The following is a 20707-nucleotide window of genomic DNA, read 5'->3' on the forward strand; positions in this document are numbered from 1 at the left end:
CTTTCTTGTTTAACTTTCTTCTTACTCCTCATGTAAATGAAAATAACCAACATTCAAGCCAGATTACACTCGCTCATCAGTTGCACCCTAGTTTGGCTTTGGATAAAAGAGTTTGGTTAAAATCAACTAAAGAGTTCTTTGAGAATGAATTCTGTACATAGAGTTTATAATGAAGATTATCATATATTTTATTATCATTTGTAAATTTTGTGCTACACATCCTTTATATTAGTAAAATTTATAATAAACATATACATATATATTCTTGTTTTTAAAAATTTTTTGGAGAGCTGGTAGTTAAACTTTTACCAGCACACCACTGATCAGAGGTGACAAACAGTTAGGCCCAGGCTTGATGGGGACTATGGACATAGTTTGTTTGACCCACACAGTGCTACTGAAAGCAACAAACAAACCCAAAAGAGGAACAGTGTGCCAACATTTGCAAGTTGTGAGATTTCACATAAAAACCTGGAATTCCTAATTCTCTTGAAGGATTGGATCTCTCATGTATTCTCTCATGGCACACTCAGCCAAAGCTGAGCTGCTGTGGTCCCTTCAAGGAGAGTGGGCACTCTCAGTTTGCCACCATCTCCACGACTCCCTGTTGTCCACTGCCTGGCTCTGCAGCTGAGCACCAAATGCCATTCTTCCCTGTATACGTGCAGTGGATTTTCTCTGTTCCTCATTTATCCTTTGTCAGTGCAACCTGAACCACATTTTCAGTCCAAAATCTGGCAACCTCAAGCTTGATTTATAACTAAACTAACGTTTCTCTTCTATTGACTTAATTCCCATTGACTCACGGTTATTTCTTATAAGAATCACTTAAATTATATGTGACAGGGTTTCAACACTATTAAAAGCCACCAAATGGAAGATAGGTACATTAAGATACTCGGAATTTCTAACGTCATTCAATTTTATACTTTACTAGTAAAAATCCACTAAGATTCAATTTTTTACATTTTCAGTAACTAATGACAGTAAATATATTCATTATTAATCTTTTCACTTATGTCCTTCTTGCCTTTCCTTTCCCTCCCTTTTCTTTCCTTCTTTGTCTTTTTCTATCACTTTAATCTTACCTCTCTCAAGGAGAATGTCAGTAATGAGGTCATTGCATTTTTCTATTAAAATTCATACTTTGGTCTTAGTTGTGGACTATTTAAAACACAGACATTATGGACTCATGCCAATTAGCCTGAATGGCCAAATCCCCCACCAATTAAGCACATGTAGACATATCAGGTTATTTTAGTTACCCCATGTTAAGGTTAAGAGAAAAATATGATGAACGTGATCTAAAGTTATCCACCCCCAGACATCCTCTTAGTTCATAACAAAGCTATTTCTTGTCCTTATGGGATCAGGAATGCAATAGTGTTTCAATTTCTTTGCACTCTGAGTTTAGACATCTGTGCCATAATTACCATCGATTTTTTATATTCCACTTTAATAGTACATTGGGTCTCTGTGGAGGACAATTTTCTTTGTGCAATGATGAATCAGTTTAACTTTTTAAAAAATGTTGCTTTAGTTCCTTGTATCAACACATAAAACCATTTTGTGTTAACCATGTCATACCAAGTGTCTTAACTTTCCAGTCTGAAACGTCCCAATGGACTGAGCCCTAAAAGTTCTTTTGTTAATTACCTATTAGTAATATGAGCATTTAACCCATAGGAATAATGTTACTGTGTTTCCCTGAAAATAAGACCTAGCCAGACCATCAGCTCTAATCCGTCTTTTGGAGCAAAAATTAATATAAGAGCGGGTCTTATTTTAATACAATATAAGACCAGGTCATATAATATAATATAATATAATATAATATAATATAATATAATATATAACATAATACCGGGTCTTATATTAATTTTTACTCCAAAAGACACATTAGAGCTGATGGTTTGGCTAGGTCTTATTTTCAGGGAAACACGTTATGAGTGATTATCAGATTCCCAGGCTAGCCCCTAAACATCTTTCATATGGTATTAATCTAAGTTCTGATTTCTGGAGCAGGAAAAGGAAGACGAAAGGGATGAAGAAAATGAGAGAAGTAGAGGAAATTGTGTAGCTGAGATAGAAGGAGGCAAATAAAGAGAAGAAAACACAAGAGAAGGGCTAGAAGAGGAATATGTCTCTTGATTCTAAGCAAAATTTTAAGGTATGCGCAATTATTGTTGTGTCCCCCAATCGCGCTTCTATTTCCCCCTCCTTGAGACCCCAGTGCCCTCCATTTGGTCCTAAATTTCCACACTATCCAGGCCTGTTCTGTTTCCAAGCTTCTACCCTTCCCTCCCTCCTCCCAAACACATTCACAAAACTCCCCTTTCTCAACACATCTGCTCTTAGCAAGGTATTTGGAAAATATCAGTCTAAGAAAACCTAATTATCTTGTGAGACTCAGTCCTGAAACCTCTGAAATCTATCAATTCTCCCTTTGATGAATCAGTGTGCTGTATTTCATGTGCTGTAACAACATGGCACAGAAAATAACGCAGGCATGTTTTGAAGGAAGATACCTTTCTTGGAGATGTCATCAGCTATGCCAGTCTCCACTAAGTAGCCCCTGGTGTACACTGCTTTCTCCATTGCTAGTCTGACATTACTACACAGACCCATCCATAGCAGCGAGGACTGAGCCTCTCCCTGGCCCTCAAGGCACATTTCTGGATTGAACCAAGTTGGTTTTTGGTTTCTTTTTATTTTGTTTTTTAAACAGCTCCCATGGTTGGGCACGGAGAGGAGTAGAGAGGGCTGGGTATTTCTATGTGTGGCTCTGCTGTGACGGGGGAGGGGTTGGGGGAGAGGCAAAGCTGTGGGGAGACATACTCGTGGCCTTATCTTCACATTCCTCCTTCAACTTATCCATAGGTGGCCAAAGTTCCAGGTGGTTGGACACAGTTACAATGTTAGTAAATGAATGTGACAACGTAGCTTTTGTTGCTTAGTATTGGGAAGGTGTTAAAGTAAGGAAAGTAGGGAAAGTTGTTGGCCATGCCGGCAACGTTTTCAATGCTAAATGATTTTAGGGATGACTCCTTGTTGAAAAGTGCCATGTCCAAGAATGAGACATACGCACAAGTTTGCCAGCCTGTGTGTGACGCCGGGGGCTTGTCTCTGGGCTCTGCCTCCCCAGCGCTGTGGACAAGTAAGCTCTGCTCTGGTGAGGCGTGCTTGGCCTCGGTGTTGATGCGAAGTCTCTTCAGACCCCAAATGGCCAGGTACTCAGTGGGGAGAGTGTTTGTACCGCACAGAGAAAGCTTCAGGTCCTGGACCAGCGTGAAGTTCAGCAGGAGGCCCAGTGCAGATGTGTCTGTGAACCAGATGGTTAGATGGCCACTGTAGCTGGTTCGCTCTATTGCAAAGGGCAGGACGGTTTTACAGCTGCACATTAGGTTGGCCAGACTGTAATCACAGTCCCGGATGTCTGCAGAGCAGCTGCAGTTCCGAATGGTGTGTTCCTTTGTGAAAATTAGTGTGCTGTTCTTCTGACCTCTTGTGAAGCAGTGGAATGCAAAGATGCCCAGCAGGCTGATCAGAAGGAAGCTATGCCCAGAAGGTGGTGCCATTCTTGTCCCAGCATGCGCCAGCGTGCTTGTGTTCCCCTTCCGGGAGCCAATTCATTGGAACTCACCTGAAAGAAAATATGCAGCTTTGTTACCACAGCCTCTCATTAGAAATGTGCAGCTTGTGGGAAAGGCGCCCCCTGAATAACCCGTCATAAACTTTTCTGTCTTACAGTTCTACCACAGGCGAGCAATGCTAGGAGCCAAGGGTAGGGGACGCTCTTTTCTCTGTCCTGGGAGAGGCGGCAGCCAACCCCGTGACCTCTGCTCTTCTGGGCCATAAAAGTCCCTGGGATGTCTGCTGACAGTGAGACTAACACACCAAAGAGAGATCAGGAAAGGACCCCGGAGAGGAGACCTAGCTCATCCTTTCTGTGGGTAGGGATTTGGGGTGACGTGCGTGTGCACATTCTCCAAACATCCAGTTACGGGGACTGAGTACCTCTCAGCCCCTATAAACACGCACATTCCCTCCTGCCCCTCCATATCTGATTTCCTGGGATTCCAGAGACGAAACAGTTCCTCATTGGATTCAGCTGCCCAAGAGCTTCCTGTTAAACAACATAACATGAATACCAGTGAAGCCGTTAGTTAATGGTAAACTTTAATGTCTAACTAGACAAACAGACCCCCCCCCCCAACTTGTTAATCTGTCTGTAGGTCCATTCATACTTTTCCTGGCCTCCTAGAACTACAATGATTAGAGTGCGTTTTAACTGTGTCAATAGAAATGAAAAGACTAGTCACACGCCAGTTAATCACAACGATCTTGATTAATGCATTTATGTACTCCTTTTCCAGGACACATTTTATCAAATACTTTACTGTAGGGCTCCCAAACCAGGCACTGCCGAAAGACCTCAATAAGGTGGGCATGCATGCGTGGTTCTAAGAGCAACACCAATGTCCAGTTTGGGAGGAAAACGCACTACTGTTCCTGGCATACATTGGGGGTGCAGTCTCCTCTTAGGATGGAATTGGAAGAAGATACATATTATGAAACAGGGCACCAGATTTTAGTTTCGCAAAAATAATTAAATTTCCCCTGTGTTAGCTGATGACTGAAGAGAGAGAGACCAAATAATACAATTCAGTTCATCTGTATTTATGGAGCCCGGGGGGTATGGTGAGAAACTTGGAGTGAAACTCCTGTTTAGGACAGTCCAGAGCTGAGGTCTGGGACCCTGAAGGAAGGGCCGGGGAGGGGTATGCGGAGGGGTCAGTCTGGGGAATTAATAAGAGGACACTAATAGCAGGAAAGAGGCTAGGCAGACATACAACATTTAGGGAGCAAGATGAGGCCACAGGTAGCAAGGCCAGGCAGTGAGAAATCCAAAGGGGACCATGCTGAAAATGCCAGGTCAGGTGCACAGACAGGCCGTCGTCAGCAGGCGGTGGGAGTGCAGAGAATTAAACATAATTCAAGTAAACTTGAAGGGAAGGTGCACTGCATTGAAACGTCCTTCATTCATTCACCAAAGGCTTATTGGAAGTTTACTAGGTGGCAGGCCCTTTGCTGGCCCTGGGGATACAGCCCAGAATAAGACTAAGAGCTTCTGGAGCTTATGTTCTAATGGGCTTGATTCTGCTTGCAGAGCCCAAGGTGGGCCAGGCCTGCATGTGAGCAACAAAGCCTGCAGTAGTGGAGACGGGGAGGGAGGCAAAGGCAGGAGTCAAGTGGGCTCCGCATGGGCTTTGTGCCAAACACCAAGCAGAAGAAATGAAGATGAACAAGCCCCAGGCCCTGTTCTCTAAGGGCTTACGCGCAAAAGAAGACAAATAAGACTGAATTGAGAAAGGCTCTACCAAACGTGCGTTTGGCTATAGGAACACAGCAGAGGGGTAGATCAAAGTCCATTTTTGGAACCAAATAAGGTGCCTCATAGTGTTTTGTATTTATTTTAAAGTGGGCACAGGACTCTCTTAAAGGAGTTGTTCATTGGTTCGTGTTGTAAAAATGCATAGAACCAGAATTCTCCCTCAACGAGAAGCTTAACAGTTTTAATAGCGTTACAATGTGGTGGTGACTAGCCCATTTAGTAAGGAACAATGAATAATTTATTAATTAAGATAATTTTAGACGGTCAGCTGTCCCAGATTCCACTGGAGGTTTCTAGGACTTCATGTTCCGGTAATGCTATCATCCCACTATCACCCCAGAACTATTGCTGCTGTCAGTGCCACGGGCCTGCTCGGTCCCAGCCCTATGGGGGAGGGGAGGGAAGAGGCTCTACAGACCAGCCTGGCACCTGGTGAGAACAGGTCCATTGCATTCTTTCAGGCACAGATACCTGCACGCAAGAAAAAAGGAGGTAGAAAAAAGAAAGGACGTTCATTTGCAGGAAGGAGTGGGGCTGGAAGTCCCCAAAGGGGTTTGTGAGCAAATTCCCAACAGCCAAGGCCCTGGCTGGACCTCAGGGTGGCCTCTGCCTTCTGGACACCAGGGAGCCCAAAGGGCGGGCCAGGAGGCCAGATGCAGGAACCTCATGAAGGCGTACAGAGAGGGACAGATATCCTTGGGAACCAGTTTATGGGGTGACCACAGACATGCCCATTGGACAGTTTTCTCCTTCAGTATTACCACAAATTTCTTTCTGTAGGTTTATTGAGCATGGGTTGTGACACCATAGTTTCACTATGTGTTTATCCATGAGGGAGCAGATTCCATCATGGCATAAGCAGAACGGGCACAAATACATTACGCTGCCTCTGCCCCTTGCTATGTCCTTGCCTGAGTATGAAGGGGCTTATTTAGGATACAGAAGGAAAGTCTCAAGGATGGAGCACACCACAAGCTGGCACACTGAGAAAATGACATGTCAGAGTGAGCCAGAGGGTTCCAGCTCGACAAGACCCATCAATTCCCCTCTCCCACTGCCACCCCTGTCATCTCCATAGCCTGACTACCTCTCTTGGAGTTTTCAAATTCTAGACACCCCATGTTACATAGGTAATTTTCCTTTTCTTTTTCTCACTCAAGAGATATTCCCTCACTCAGATATTATCTTTCCATGAAGCTTATCATGACATCTTCCACTCCTAGGTAAAGTTAGGTGCAGACTTAACACCCCCTACAAATTGTTATTGTGGTGATTATTGGTTCAAGTGTCTCTTCCACTGGGGTATAACCCCTTTAGGGAGCTTTAACTGGCTTTATATTCTCAATTGCCAGCACAGTGCCTTGCACACAGCAAGGACTCAACAAATGTTTATTGACTGAATGGAAAAAAATAAAACCATAGTTTATCAAATGTCAGTGTAATAAGACTCCTTTAACTGCTTGTGATGGAAATCCAATTCAGGCTGTCTTGAGTAAAAAAACAAACAAACTTCGGTCACATAATTTTTCAAAAACCACGGTAGGATGTCAGGTATGGCTTGATCCAGGTGCTCAAAAATAGGTTGTTAGGACTGTCCATTTCTTGTCTCTGGTTTCCTCTGTATTGGCTTCATTCTCAAATCACCCTTTCTGGAGACCAAATGGTCACCAGTAGATCAGGTTTCCCTTCTACAAGCTGAGTCACCCCCAGAGAAAAATGTCTGTTTCCCTGTAGTACTGGACAAATATTCACTGGGCTCAGTCACATGCTCAGCCCTGGAGCCAATGAGTAGCATCAGCTACACTGGAAACAATGGGTTGTTTCTAGTAAAGGAAATCAGAGAGCTTTAGCAGAAAAAGGCAAGGTAGGTAGTCATAATGACGGCAGCCTATTAGACCCACGGGGGAGCCAGGCCTTCTTACTGCTCTCAGTGTTAGCAGACATTGGGCACCCGCTTGATAAGATACACTCCTGGAGGGTGAGTATGTGCCTCCCTTTGTGGGATACACCCAAGATTCCAAATGGCCTATTGCACTGGAATTCTCATTTTCACCTCTGCCAAATCTACAAGGATTTTTGCAGGAACACACTTTGGGGGTTGCATTTGAGAGAGACAGCCTGGCCTCGCCCCCTAAGTCCTGGCTTCAAAGTGGGTGTTTGGGGGGCTCAGACACTGGTTTTTCTTCTGCCTTTCTTTGCAGTGCTGCAGCTCAAATTGACAGGTCAGATCATCTGCCTCCTGACAGAGCATCTCGTCAGCTTCTGGTCTTCTCTAATTTCCACAGTTTTCTCACGTGAGCCTTTTCCCTAACTGCCGATCTCCTTTTAAAATAAAAACCACTTCTAATTTCAAGTTAACCTCATTTCTGAATTCAAATTTCAAGTTGCTTTTGATTTTTAATTGCTGTAAGGATTTGGAGAATGTCACTATATTGTTTCACAGCTAAAATCTTGTCTTTTGTGTTAAGACTGTGGAGTTCAACATATCGTTATTTATGACATTTCAAATCTGTTTGGGGCAAATGGTCCAAATGCTGTGCTCCCACTGACACAGTATCTCCTTACTAATAATATCTTCTTATGAACAGAACTAGTTCAGTTTGAAACATTCCTTTTGGAGCCAAGTATAAACATTATGTAAATGTTGGGTGTAATCCTAGATTGAGAGGAATCTGTGTGGAATTTGTTTTGAAGTAACCGATGTCTATATCTGCTCGATGCAAACACCTTTGCTTCCAGGCAGCTGGTTGCTAGTTTTAATTGCTATCAAGATTTCTTCAGCTGCAATACAAAAATAATATTTGCACATATTCGGAATAGTAGCTCAGGTTTTTAAACATGTTTGGGGATTTAAAGGCTCAAAGATTGAATAATCATGCACAGGTTTCAGCGTCTTGCCTGAAAACTTTCGGTGGATTGACAACCACCCGCGACCTCCTCTCCCCCACCACCACCTCCGAGCTTTGGCCATGGTTGCAGAATGCCATTCATTGTGTCTTACAACCTAGATATGTCAGAAACTTCTAGTGCCTGCCGGTGGGTACCCATGTTCTCCTCTCCTCCCTTGGTACGGTGCTGGACTTCATTTCCCAGCTTCTTACAGGGAGGTGGTACCATGTGGCTGAGTTCCAGCCAATAAAATATGGGCAGGAAATCCTCTGGAGAACCCAAGGGCCTGAGACAAAAACTTAAGTCCCTAAATGACTGTGAGGAACAGAGCACACCCCTCCCTTTTCTTATCTCCCCCACACACACACCTTACATGGTGTTAGGCTGTAACGTAAGGGAGGCATTGAACTCGACTTTCCTAAGCCACTGATATTTTGAAGTTTGTCATAGCAGTTAGCCTGACCTGACTGATACAGCAGGTGTTAATATTCCTTGGCAATGTATGATTTTTGACATTCTCTTTTTTCAACAGAAAGTGAGAAACAAACATTTTCAGAGAACACTTGTATGGTGCCAGGAAATGGCCTTAAGCAGTGGGAAATCAAAAAGGAAGTAGACATCTCTGCCCTCAAGGAACGTGATATTTGCCCAAGGAGCTTCCCCTGTACTCTGGGGGCAAACCACTGAGCAACTAATTATAAGACAATGTGATTGGTGAATACTTATTAAAGATACAGATTACACATTGGGCAGGAAGAAACGGGGAGGACTCCCACAAGGGGTGCTGTTTGGGTTAGGCAGAGAAGGGGTTGGGGTGAGGACAGCGGGGGCACTGCAGACAGAGGGTCACTTGACCAAAACCTCAGAGAAACTAGAATACTTGGGGTGTCTCGGGGGCCCATGAGGCGGGGAACGTAGGCAAGGCAGGGTCACAGGGGACCTTGCCGACCGAGCAAAGGGTTTCATCTCCAAACTCTTCTGATCTTCACCCCATCAATTAAAACTTAAAATAACCCTCCCCAATAGGTGTGATTTTTTATTTGTAAAGGTATTATAAATATGAAGCATACATATTATTTACATTGTAAACACAACACAAACAGTAGAATTTTTAAAATTTGAGGTGTAAAGTAAATATGAAAGTTTGAGTAATTTCAGTTCTACCCCATTGGCTTGCCTTGTGAACTCCCTTTGATGTAAACACCCCCTTTGGAGGCTCCTGAAAGAGGCAAAAAAGAGGTGCTGAAGCAGGGGAGACCTCATTAGATTTGTGCTTCAGGAAGGTCGTTTAGAGACTGAAATGGGGAAGTAGAGATGAGAGGACAATGAGTTCTAAGAGAACATCTTTTGTATTTTTTTTTTTTTTTTGAAGGTTTACCTCTCTCTGTTTGCTGACTCCTAACTCCAGGCTTTCCAGATAAATCTATTTCCATATGTGAAATCCTTGAGGGGGTGGAGAGGACTAAGAGAGTAGGATTTAGGAAGTAGGGATGAGGACACGGCATGTGGCCCAGACACCTGCCTGAATCCCTCGGAAGGAATGGGTGATGTGGGAGGCAGGAGACGCCAAACGGGCAGCCCTGGGAAGCATTCGTTGTTTCATTCTTAGCATCCAACATGCTTGCCTGGGACTCCACTCCGGGAGACATCCACTCTGCCCCTGACAGCCACGAGAAGGGCAGGGTTCATTTTCTCAGAGTGAAGAGCTTCTTGGTGGTGTCGTTACACTGGCGACAAGACCTGCTGCTAATGAGACAAGCTGTGGTCAAGATACTGAAGTCAGTACAGTGTCTTTCCCATCCCCAGGCTCCCCTTGCTGTGCTTTGATCTTAATTCTTTCATCTTCCCCTCATCTTCTCTTTCCGGACACCTGGTGCTAAAAGCCCACTTTTGTGTAGGGTCTCATACCACTTGGTTAAGCCTTAAAACAAATGTAAATAATCACATCCTTGCTCAACGGTATTTACACTTATTTAAACTTTATCCCTAACGTGTCCCTTGTTAGAGGGGCACAGAGAATTAAATAGGAAGCATGGAAGAAGTGTGGGGTGGAGACACCTCTGTAGGACCTCAGAAGGGACTGGTCACCTGTTCTCAGGCCGGGTTCCCACTGGTCTTTGCCTTCCCATCCAGGCTAAGAAGGAAACGTTGGCTCCTCTACGTTATGTGGATGAGATGCTCACGGAGACACTATGAATGAAAGTTTTTGGGATAGAGCCTTGAGAAACTCTTTGAGAAAAGGGATTTTTAGCATTTTTCTTTTCTTTGGCTCTGACCCACAAATGCACTACAGGAGGTGAGAGATAAACACGATGTAAGATGATATTTAAAAGAGGAATGACATCCTTGTTGTTAATATTTCAAAGCTTATAATGTGCAGAGTTCAGTTAACATGGGTCTCTCCCTCGTGTTTTCTTACTGGGATAAGTGTTGTCTTTTCTTTCTTCTCTACATTCCACAACATCCCCCACCCCTGGTACAGCCGCTGAACGTTCACAGGCCCTTACAAGCATCTGATTCTGATGTCACCGCTTTGTGGACTCTCTGATGGTGGAGACCACTTTCCTTTCATTGAGGGTCAGTCACACAGCTCCCTGTGAGAAGCAGGAAACCGAGTTCGCTGTGATTCTGACGTGATCAGTATCGCGTTTGATTTCTACAGCAGGATCTAAACTATTGCTCCCATCTGACATATTTTCTCACCTGGAAAAAGAGGAAGAAAAGTCCACGTCGCCAGGCAAAATTAGCCTCAAGCATGCAATTCGGGTCTTAAAGGACACAATTGAAAGTATTTCGGTGATTGTTCGAGTTCGACTCAGGTACATACATTGTTGAGCCAGTCAGAGAGCCTTTCTGTGTTATTTCTCTCCATGTGGCATGGGGATAACAACACCTACCATGCAAGATTATAATAAGACTAAAGCAGGTAACATATATAATCTATTCACAACTACGATTACTATCACTCATAAGTAAGTGTACACATAGTATTATAGTACTACTCACAAACAATGATATTTTGTTATGTCAGAATTACAGTGATAACAGGAATAGACAGAGGGTGCCAAAAAAATGTATACAAGTGGACCCTTTGGTCAGTGTGGCTCAAGCAGTGGTCTGTCATAATCAGAAGTGTCTGGGGCGGCTGGACGTCTCAGTTAGTTGGAGTGTGGGCTCTTGACAGCGGGGTTGCCAGTTCAATTCCCACATAGGATGGTGGGCTATGATCTTGCAACTAAGACTGAGGGCAGCGACTGGACTTGGAGCTGGGCTGCACCCTCCACAGCTAGATTGGGGGATGGCGACTTGACTTGGAGCTGACAGGCCCTGGAGAGACACACGGTTCCCCAATATTCCCCAGGAAAAAATTTTTTAAAAGTGTGGTGGCTTGCAACAAGAACAATTTATTATTTTTTAATAAAACCCACACAAAACAAAGTGTCTGGACGCTAACGGGAACCACTTTGAGCACCTCTTGTAACTGCAGAAGTTAAACGTGACTTGTATTCATTTTTTGTTATCGGTACATATTGAGTATTACAATTTTAATAGTTTTTTCCTTTCTTAAAATGTGTATACCTTTTTTTTGGCACCTTCTGTATTAGTATGCTCTGTCAGGGCACCTCAAATCTACCCCAAAGAAATCTAAATTAACTGGTTCATTTAATACACAGCATGCATTGAAAATATGAATGGTGAAAAGGCTTAGAATAAAACGAAAGGCCTCTCTGCATCATTTTTCCTGTAACAAACAAATCTGATTTATAAATGTTCTCTTGTAAATTTTGGAGAATGAGAGGCATTAAAATTACTAGTGAGCAAGTCTTAGAGGTGGAAACAATTGTCCAATTCCCATTTTTACTAATTTAAATGTATGTGAAATGTTGAAAGGCACAGCAGGAGTACGGGATATGATTAAAACACCTTCTTTCTGGTCTCCTACTCTGCGTGTTGGATATGGTGGTGGGCTGAATAACGGCCCCTAAAAACGCCCACACCCTAATTCCTAGGACCTATGAATGGTAAACCTTACAGCGCAAGAGGGACTTGACAGGTATGATTAAGTTAAAGATCTTGAGATGGGGAGATTACCCTGGATTATTGGAGTGTGCCAATGTGATCACAAGGTCCTAAGAGGGACACAGGAAAGAAGAAAAAGGCAATGTGACAACAGAAGCAGAGATGGGAGGGATGTGGCCATGAGCCGAGGAATGGGAGCAGCCTCTGGAAGCTGGAAGAGGCAAGAACAGATTCTCCCCTGGAGTCTCCAGAAGGAACCAGTCCTGCCAACACCTCCTCTTTAGCCCAGTCAGACTGATTTTGGACTTCTGAGCTGCAGAAATGTAAGAGAATAAATGTGTGTTGTTTTAAGCCCCCTACCTTATGGAAATGAGTTACAGTAGTAATAGGAAGTGAATACAGAGATTATGAGGAAACTAAACCACCTACCTCAAACCACCTTTTGGACGAACCACACTAGCCTGTCTTTATCCACAGCCCCACGGTATTCGCGAATTGTTTCATGTGTCTTATTACTCTCATAGACTGGATCATAAGTTCTTGGGGTAACTGTCCTGAGCTCCTTTACTACTCTCCTGAAGTACCACTCAAAGCTGTCACAGAGTGTCACCCGCTATTAGACACAGCCCAGCCTCAACACATACATCTGGACACGTCTCCTGAGTTCAGGGAATGACTATATCCGGGTGGTTATCTGCATACGTGGAACTGTGGAAGAAAAAAGAAGGAAGGGTGAAGATGACGTGTGAGGGCCTGGGGCAGGGATGAGTGGAGGGATAGGATGGCACTTGTCTCTTCTCAGCCCGGACTAATTAATGCCTTGGGCTGAGTCCAGTGGAACGGCAGGCAGAGGCTGTGTGAACTGCCCTCAAGAAATCTGAGATGTGAGGCACAGGCGGCCCCTGCCCAGGTGACAAAGTGTCACCCTACGTGTGGGACACAGGCATTCTCCCCACTTCTGCACTGAATGCAGCCCAGGTGCGGCACAGTGAGGCATGAGGGGCAGACATCACTGTCTGGCCCTTTCCGGAGGACTGACTGGGGACGCGTCTCTCCCGACAGTGAATCAGTGGGGAGACCCATGGCAGAGGCAAGGGACAGTCAACATCCCATGGTGGTCGAGGACAGGAGCAGGCTAAAGGACCATTTTTGAGCTCAGGTAAGACACTCCTGGGGACGCTAAGAAATAATTGGAGGAGACTCTACTGTGTAGACAGTGGTGGGAAGGAGACAGGACCTATATCAGGTGGTGGGAGCACAAACCGGCAACATGCAAGCTAGTATATTAGGGTTAATTTAGCCTTATTCGTGCCCACTGGTTGGTGAAGCCAGGCTCTCTTCAAGTATCAACTGATTTACTGCTTTGAGATTAATAATAGAAATGGACTAAGGTGCTCAGATGCTTCTAGACTAAGATGATTAAGAATGTCTGTCTAAAAAGCAGACATTTTGTGTTTTGTAAGCATTGAGCTCAACTGGGTGTTGATTTCACCCACTGATTTGCTTATTGGGTGCTGGACCCCTTCCTGTTGGCGTGCTGTGTAAGTCAGGGTTTAGTGTGACAAAGCCCTTGTCTTCTTGTCAACCGTGGTTTTCCCAGACCCTAGCTCAGTGCCTTCTGAGAGGCACTCCAGAAATCTCTACATTATCTGAACAAGTCTTTACATTAGCTAAGTCAAAGGTGCATACTATTGCATCTTTATTTTTACCTCCTCTTTCACCTGTTCCCTCCTAGACGTGTGGAGTGTGTCATGTTATCAAATCAGCAAGCAAAACTCATCTTCTTCTGTTGGATTTTCAGCGTATGGCCTAAGCCATGACAGAGAAAGCATCATAAGATTTTTGTGCATGTGTGAGAGGGTGTGAACTTTGAGCTCAGTGTCCTGTGTCTTGCCTGTGGGTCTCCTGGAAAGCCACTGAATGAATGACATCTGGCAAAAGTCCCATGAGGCATCCCCAACCTCCTGTGACTTAACCAACGAGCCAAGTCTAGGTTCGTGGTTGACTTGGAACTTTCCAGTAAATGTGATGGGGACACAGGTGAAACACACTCGTCTAGATTGGGGACCATGAGCCACAAGTCAGAGCCCATTAGTGTTTTTCCACCTCACTCCACCCAGCCTCCCAAGGCCTAAGGGAAGCATGAGCAGACTTAGCATATATTAATGTCACAAATATTTGTGAGCATCAGAAGCCACTGCCCAAATTGCTCTTGGTCGAGGGCTTTATAATAGCCCCTGCTGCAAACTTCCTCACAAGCTAACATTTAAGTGTCCAGTTTCATAAAACTAACTTGAAGAGAGGTGCTCAAATTACTAGGCCACTATTATATGAGGGTGGGATTGGTTGCCAAGGAAAATGAGTCAGAGTAATCCGTTTGCTAGGAGATGGGAAACAAAAAAAAGCTGGCAGACCTTTAATATTTTAATTACTTGCTTCCAGAACAATAAAAAGGGATTCAGATCTTCCACTTACAAGTTGCACATTATTACACTCCCGTAAAGTACCTTGAACTATTTCCTCAAGATGTGAGACTTCAGCTTTTTCCTTTCATCTGTATTCAACTATTCCAATGATTAGATTTCAGAAAAGTAAAAATTAAATTTTCCTTTAGTGGTTTTAGTTACAAATATTAGAACCAAAGGTAATTTAAACCTTATTGCTTTCTTGAAAGATTTTTAAATGCCCCCTGAGAGGGACAACTAAAGGTAGTGTGAGATCCTGGAACAACAACCAAAAACAGGATATTAGATAAAATCTAAGGAAATCTGAATAAACTATGGACTTTAATTAATAATAATAATAATAATGTATTAATATTGGTTCATTAATTGTGACAAAGGTACCATATGAATATAAGATGTTATTAATTGGATATGCAGTATATGAGAAGTCTCTGTGCTGTCTACACAATTTTTCTGTATGTGCTAAATCTAAAACTATTCTAAAAATAAGAGTTTATTTAAAAGAATGCCTCCTGATCTCATTGATGCCTCCTTGAAGATTATTTTTGTGACAACAGCAGAACTCCAGTGAATAATCTGGGCATCACAATTTGGGCTAAACTGAGTACCCACGAAATGGTGTGTACGCATAACTCCAAATGAATTCCTTCAATCTCCCGGCCACAGAGAAGATTCTGGCTTCCTCAGTGACTTTGAAGACCAGGCATTTTGGAGACGCAAATGGGAAGTGATCCTTTTATGGGAAATGGATCAAAACTGGAAAGGAGAGGCAGCAGGGAATATTGTGGGAACAAGTCCCAAGGGTTGTGTGTGTGTGTGTGTGTGTGTGTGTGTGTGTGTGTGTTGTCTTCTGTTGTGTGTGTGACACCTTCCTCATACTGCTTATGTTGCCCCCTGTATCTGGGACTGTTTTCTGTTTCTCATCTTCTAAGCAACCACCTCCATCTCTTAAATGGTATTCAAAACCCACCTCCTTCACAAAACTTTAGTAAGCGAGGGAAATGGATGACAGTTTCTGCCTGCCTCAAACCTGTTTTTTTATAGGGCACATTAGTCCACCATAAAAGAAATTAAAAACAAGCTTTTGTATGTAAATCTGCAATCAAACAGAGAACGCAGTGCTTATTTGTGTTGGATTTTTAAGCCACTCCAATCAGGATGTTCTTCCCATCACTTCATTGGAGCTATTCTCTTCAGGTTCCCAGAGACCCACAACCAGCAATGTGCCAAATCCAATGGCCAATTTCCTGGTCTCATTTCACTTGAGTTCTCACCAGCATTTGACATGGTTGCCCATTCCCTCCTCCCTGAGCAAAGGACTTTCTGTTCTTCCGCAACACCACATTCTCCTAGTTTTCTTCTACCTCAATGAGTGCTTCTCTAGTTTCTTTGGCTGGGTCTTCTTTGCTCCTCATTCATTGTTGCATGTTCCTGGCTCAGTGCCTGGCTCTCTTCTCTATGTATATCCACTCCCTTGGTGATTGCATGCTAACCCGTGGATTTAAATGTTACCTCTCTGCTGATGATTAACCAGCTCCCAAATTCTTCCCTGAGCTTCATGCTCTTATATCCAGCATTTCTCTTGAAAGCCCTACCTGAATGTCTAACAGATAACTTAAACTTAACTTGTCAAAATATACAACCCTTGATTCCCAAGAGAGTTCAGACTGCTAGGTAGAGAAGACATGTCATTGGTCAACATTTTACCACATCAGAATTTACTGTCCCTCAGCCCTGCGTTCCCAAGGCTACACTAGATAAATATAGAAAATGCTCATTGATAAGGGGCAATGTACTTTTACAGAAGAAATGTGAGAGATACATGTGTGTTGAAAATTGACTGAAAGTAGGACGTATAGGTATATCTCATGTTTTATTGCACTTCGTTTTACTGTGCTTCACAGATGTTGCATTTTTTTTACAAATTGAAGGCAAGATTGTCCACCAGCAAAAAGATTATGACTTGCTTTATGCGGTGGTCTGGAATCAAACCTGCAATATCTCTGAGCTATCCAGACCACCACAATAAAATGAGTATTGCGAGTCGTAATCTTTTTGCTGGTGGAGAATATTGCCTTCAATCTGTAAAAAACACAACATCTGTGAAGCATAATAAAACGAGGCACAATAAAATGATGTATGCCTATATACATATTTTTTATTAATAACATTTAATGAGTGCTTCTTTTGTGCCAGGTACTGTTCAAGGTACTGTACATGGTTTATATTATTTAATCCTTCCAATAATCCTAGATGTAGATATTAGGGTTCCATTGTCATACCAAAAAATGGCAACGCAGAGAGGTTATGTAACTTGCTCAAGGTCACAGAACCAGTAGTAAACAGCTAAGATTTGAACACAGACAGCCAAATATACTTTAGGGAGTCATGGTGAAAATTACAGTCATAGTGAAAATTCCCACCCCAGGGTCACGTTCCTACTCAAGTGACATTCCATGACAATCTATTGTCATGACTCTGGCCTGAAACTAAAGAGTGTATAGATAACCTCATGCCAGACGAATAGAAAACAAAAGGAATCAAGTGAGTTCTATTATACACACACATTTCAGAAACACTTTTTTAAAAAGGAAATGTTTACAAGTTAGATTTAAAAATAAGGGCATTAGTTGAGTGCCACTTCTGCTGACATAGGCGTGGAGTATGGGACAAAGAGTGACTCAACGGGAAGTTGTAACTGAAATATGTCGCCACTGCCCCTTTCTACTTGATCCAGGTCCTTGCGAGGGTTAATTAACCAATGACTGCACACCCCTCAAGGCTTTCCCTTGGTATATGCTCAGCTAATTAGATAACTGGGGTTCAAACCCCTAGCTTGACACAGATGCCCCCTTGATCACACAGCCATGGACCTATGTGGTCTGTCTGTTCTCCTCACTGACACAGAGACACAAGCCACTGGACACTGGAATTTTAAAAATTGGTGGTATACCAGCTTTAAACAATGAAAATATTGGTGTGGAAAAGAAAATCGGGCAATCCAAGTCAGCCATTGAAAAGTGTTCATTTCCATAAATACTTTATTGAACTCATTTTCAGAAAATGCCAAATTTCTGTCAAATAAATTTAAAGAGAAATGTTTTTTCCTTTTAAACATATTGCATTATTTGGTCTAAAAATAAAAGTAAAATCCTTCCCAAAGATCACTCTTTTCATTTAAAAACAAAAACAAAAAAAAACCTCAAACAAATGAGGGCTGATATTTTTGGCAGATTTTTAGGACAGAGTTTTATAAATATTATGCACAATTCTTTTGAAATATTTCCTTTCCTCAATATATACCAACATACTTATTGCTAAAATACTATTCAAAAACATGGTTATTAAACAATGAAATACATGCAGGACTGTTAAGGACTACCGAATTTTGCTAAAACATCATTTTGCCTTTTATTAAAGTATCATTTTTTTTTCACTTTTGAATAAAAGGAGTCAATTTTTTAAAAAGTTAACTAACCAATTCCAATGTTAATGATGATCTAAACTTAGTTTCTTATCTACCTATGTGTTCTAATGAGTTGTGTATAAATAAGCAGTAAATGTAATACTATTAGATGAAAACAGAGCAAAGAAACAATATTCGCTGATGTTTTGAGAGTTCCTAGTTTTGTTTGTGATCACAAGAAAGAGAAGAGATATGACACATATCTCTTTTATTTAATTGAATTTAGCGTGGAAGGCCAACAGGAAAAGGAAAATAAAGCCAGATTTTAAAAATAGAAACAAGAAGCCCAGGTTTTACTGAGATACCTGTTATATAATGTTAGCCTAAGTGAGCTTATCTATTTAGGGATTAGTGGGAAAGTCATTTCATTCTTGGCTTAATGTACTGAAAACATTTCCTTTAAAGGCAGAATCTCAGTAAATAGCAATTCATGTGCCCGGAAGCCTAAGCTGTGTTCCGTGGTGAAGGCCACCCATAAGTGTACATTTGGTTCAAGAAATGCAAATACTATAAGGAGATGCCGCCCACAGTGTCTCTTCAAACCGTCGCAGACTCCTCCTGCCATGCAGCAGAGATTCTGAGGTTATGAAAAACTGACAACGCTTTTCAAAAAAGAACAGAGAAGTTACTTACGTGTCCGAGTTCCACCGCGAGGCTCGCTTCTCCACTCGGCAGACCTCGCCCGATCCTTCACTCCGGCTTGACAGCTGGTTGAATCTGTAGGGCAGGATGGAATGCGTGGTCTCGCACTTGCTGTTCTCTTATGTTTTCAGAGGGCCAGCGGCCCTGGTCATTTCTATGGCAACCAGGAGGAAGCTGCCGGCCTACCGGTTTTATTAATCGCACAGTGGGAGAGAACCTGCCTTGGTGACTGCTGGCCACTCTTTCGGGATTCTAAAGCAGAAAGTTTCCAGAAGGAACTATGGAGACGGCTGCTGTATGCTGACCTTGAAGGCCTGACAGTAATGGAAGAAATTCTACTTCAGCAGGAAATTGAATGGATTAAGTGGAGAGCATGGAGACGCCTTGATGCTTTTACTTTCATGATTTGTTCCATTCTTCTTGGCCTGATGAATTGTTACTTATGGCAAATGCCTGAACTAGCGTAAAAATTATCTTATTATGGTTGTTCCAAAGAGAAAATCAACTCCTTTCAACTCCAAATCCTGCTCTCGCTCTTTTTTAGTTCATTTTTAAAACTGTTAAAAGCCACAAAGCAAATTAACATATAGAAAATATTCTGTGTACACTAACTGGTGAGGACTTACTAAATACAGGAGAAATTAGATGGACAGTGGTGATGGAGGAAAGTCTCACTAATTCAGAACACTAGGAAACCAGAATAATTGATTTGTAATTAACTGGATGCAGATTATCCAATATTTTAAAGAGGGTACCTTTTTTTTTTCGGGAAATTTATTCATTTATGGATTATTCATCTAGTGAACCCTTACCGTACTCATACACTGTGTCAGAAGATTTAAGGGACGAGAGAGATAAATGTCATGATTCTTGTCTTCGAGGAAGTTATAATATGGGAGGAGTGAGTATATAAATTGGTTGTGGGAAATGTTTGAAGGCAGATACAAAGCCAATCCATGGGAGTGTCTGAGAAACTAGGGCTGCATTTTGGCGGGGAGATTGGAGAAGTTTTTGGAGAGAGGTCGTTCAATCTGGACCTTCAAGGATGGCTAGGATTTGAGTGGTCAGATATAGGGGAAAAGGACAAACATGCCTCATGGAGTTATTCTTTGGCCAATGGAGGATGCGAGCTAATGGATACGTGTTTTCTCCTTTCTCACCCCAGACTGTTCAGACACATGTCATCTGGCTTCCCAGGTGGTCCACAGTATTAAGCACCTCAAGAAATTAAGAAAATTCCTGGAGCAAAGGTTAGGAGATGAGAGAGTGCCAGGCCTATTCAGCTCTTTGGAGGCAGTGAATCATAGTCAGGAGCAAGGGAATTGAGAATAAGAAGAATCCCACTATTGTGGCTGTTTCGTTTCAGCAAAGCAAACATAAATTCTGCCACATGAGAATAGTAGAACATGGGCTTTGTTTTAAATCTTGATTCTGCTACCTTCTTGGACATTTTTATTTAAACTCTATGAGCCTCAGTTTCCTTATTATAAAATGGGGAGAGCAATACTTCATTGAAAGGTTGAGGTGAGGATTAAATGAGATGATATATGTGGACAGGACACCCAAGGATGGGGGGAGGGCAGGCTGACCAATCATACACAATCTTTCCCAACTTTCCAGAATAATTGTGGCTGATATGGTGGTCTGGCATATTCAACCTCTGTTCCGACACCTTTTTTTCTTGCCTGCCTCTGTTATAGAGATCGGAAAGCTAAAATACTCAACTTGCAGAGTCCCCAGCTACCATTGCATCTGGCGCTCCACACATGATTTAAGTTTTATTGATCATTTATCCTTGAGTTGGAACTGAGTCACATGGAGAAAGGACCA

At 42.6% G+C, this 20707-nt stretch overlaps 1 protein-coding gene across 2 annotated transcripts; it reads right to left on the reverse strand.

Moving 5' to 3' along the window:
• Window positions 1–1945: 1945 nt before the first annotated feature.
• On the reverse strand, window positions 1946–19281 carry C2H21orf62 (chromosome 2 C21orf62 homolog). Of its 2 annotated transcripts, XM_033122519.1 has the most exons (4): window positions 18869–19281; window positions 10373–10474; window positions 9807–10030; window positions 1946–3643 (listed from the first exon to the last, which is right to left on the reverse strand). In XM_033122519.1, the coding sequence occupies exon 4, from the start codon at window positions 3576–3578 to the stop codon at window positions 2919–2921; it is 660 nt and encodes a 219-aa protein (XP_032978410.1). In that variant the 5' UTR covers window positions 3579–3643; window positions 9807–10030; window positions 10373–10474; window positions 18869–19281; the 3' UTR covers window positions 1946–2918. The 2 variants fall into 2 exon arrangements, with proteins under 2 accessions (XP_032978410.1, XP_032978400.1); XM_033122509.1 differs by lacking the exons at window positions 9807–10030; window positions 10373–10474 and having other exon boundaries at window positions 18869–19279.
• Window positions 19282–20707: the final 1426 nt, after the last annotated feature.

This window comes from Rhinolophus ferrumequinum, chromosome 2 (genome assembly GCF_004115265.2).
Source record: "Rhinolophus ferrumequinum isolate MPI-CBG mRhiFer1 chromosome 2, mRhiFer1_v1.p, whole genome shotgun sequence".
NCBI lineage: Eukaryota > Metazoa > Chordata > Mammalia > Chiroptera > Rhinolophidae > Rhinolophus > Rhinolophus ferrumequinum.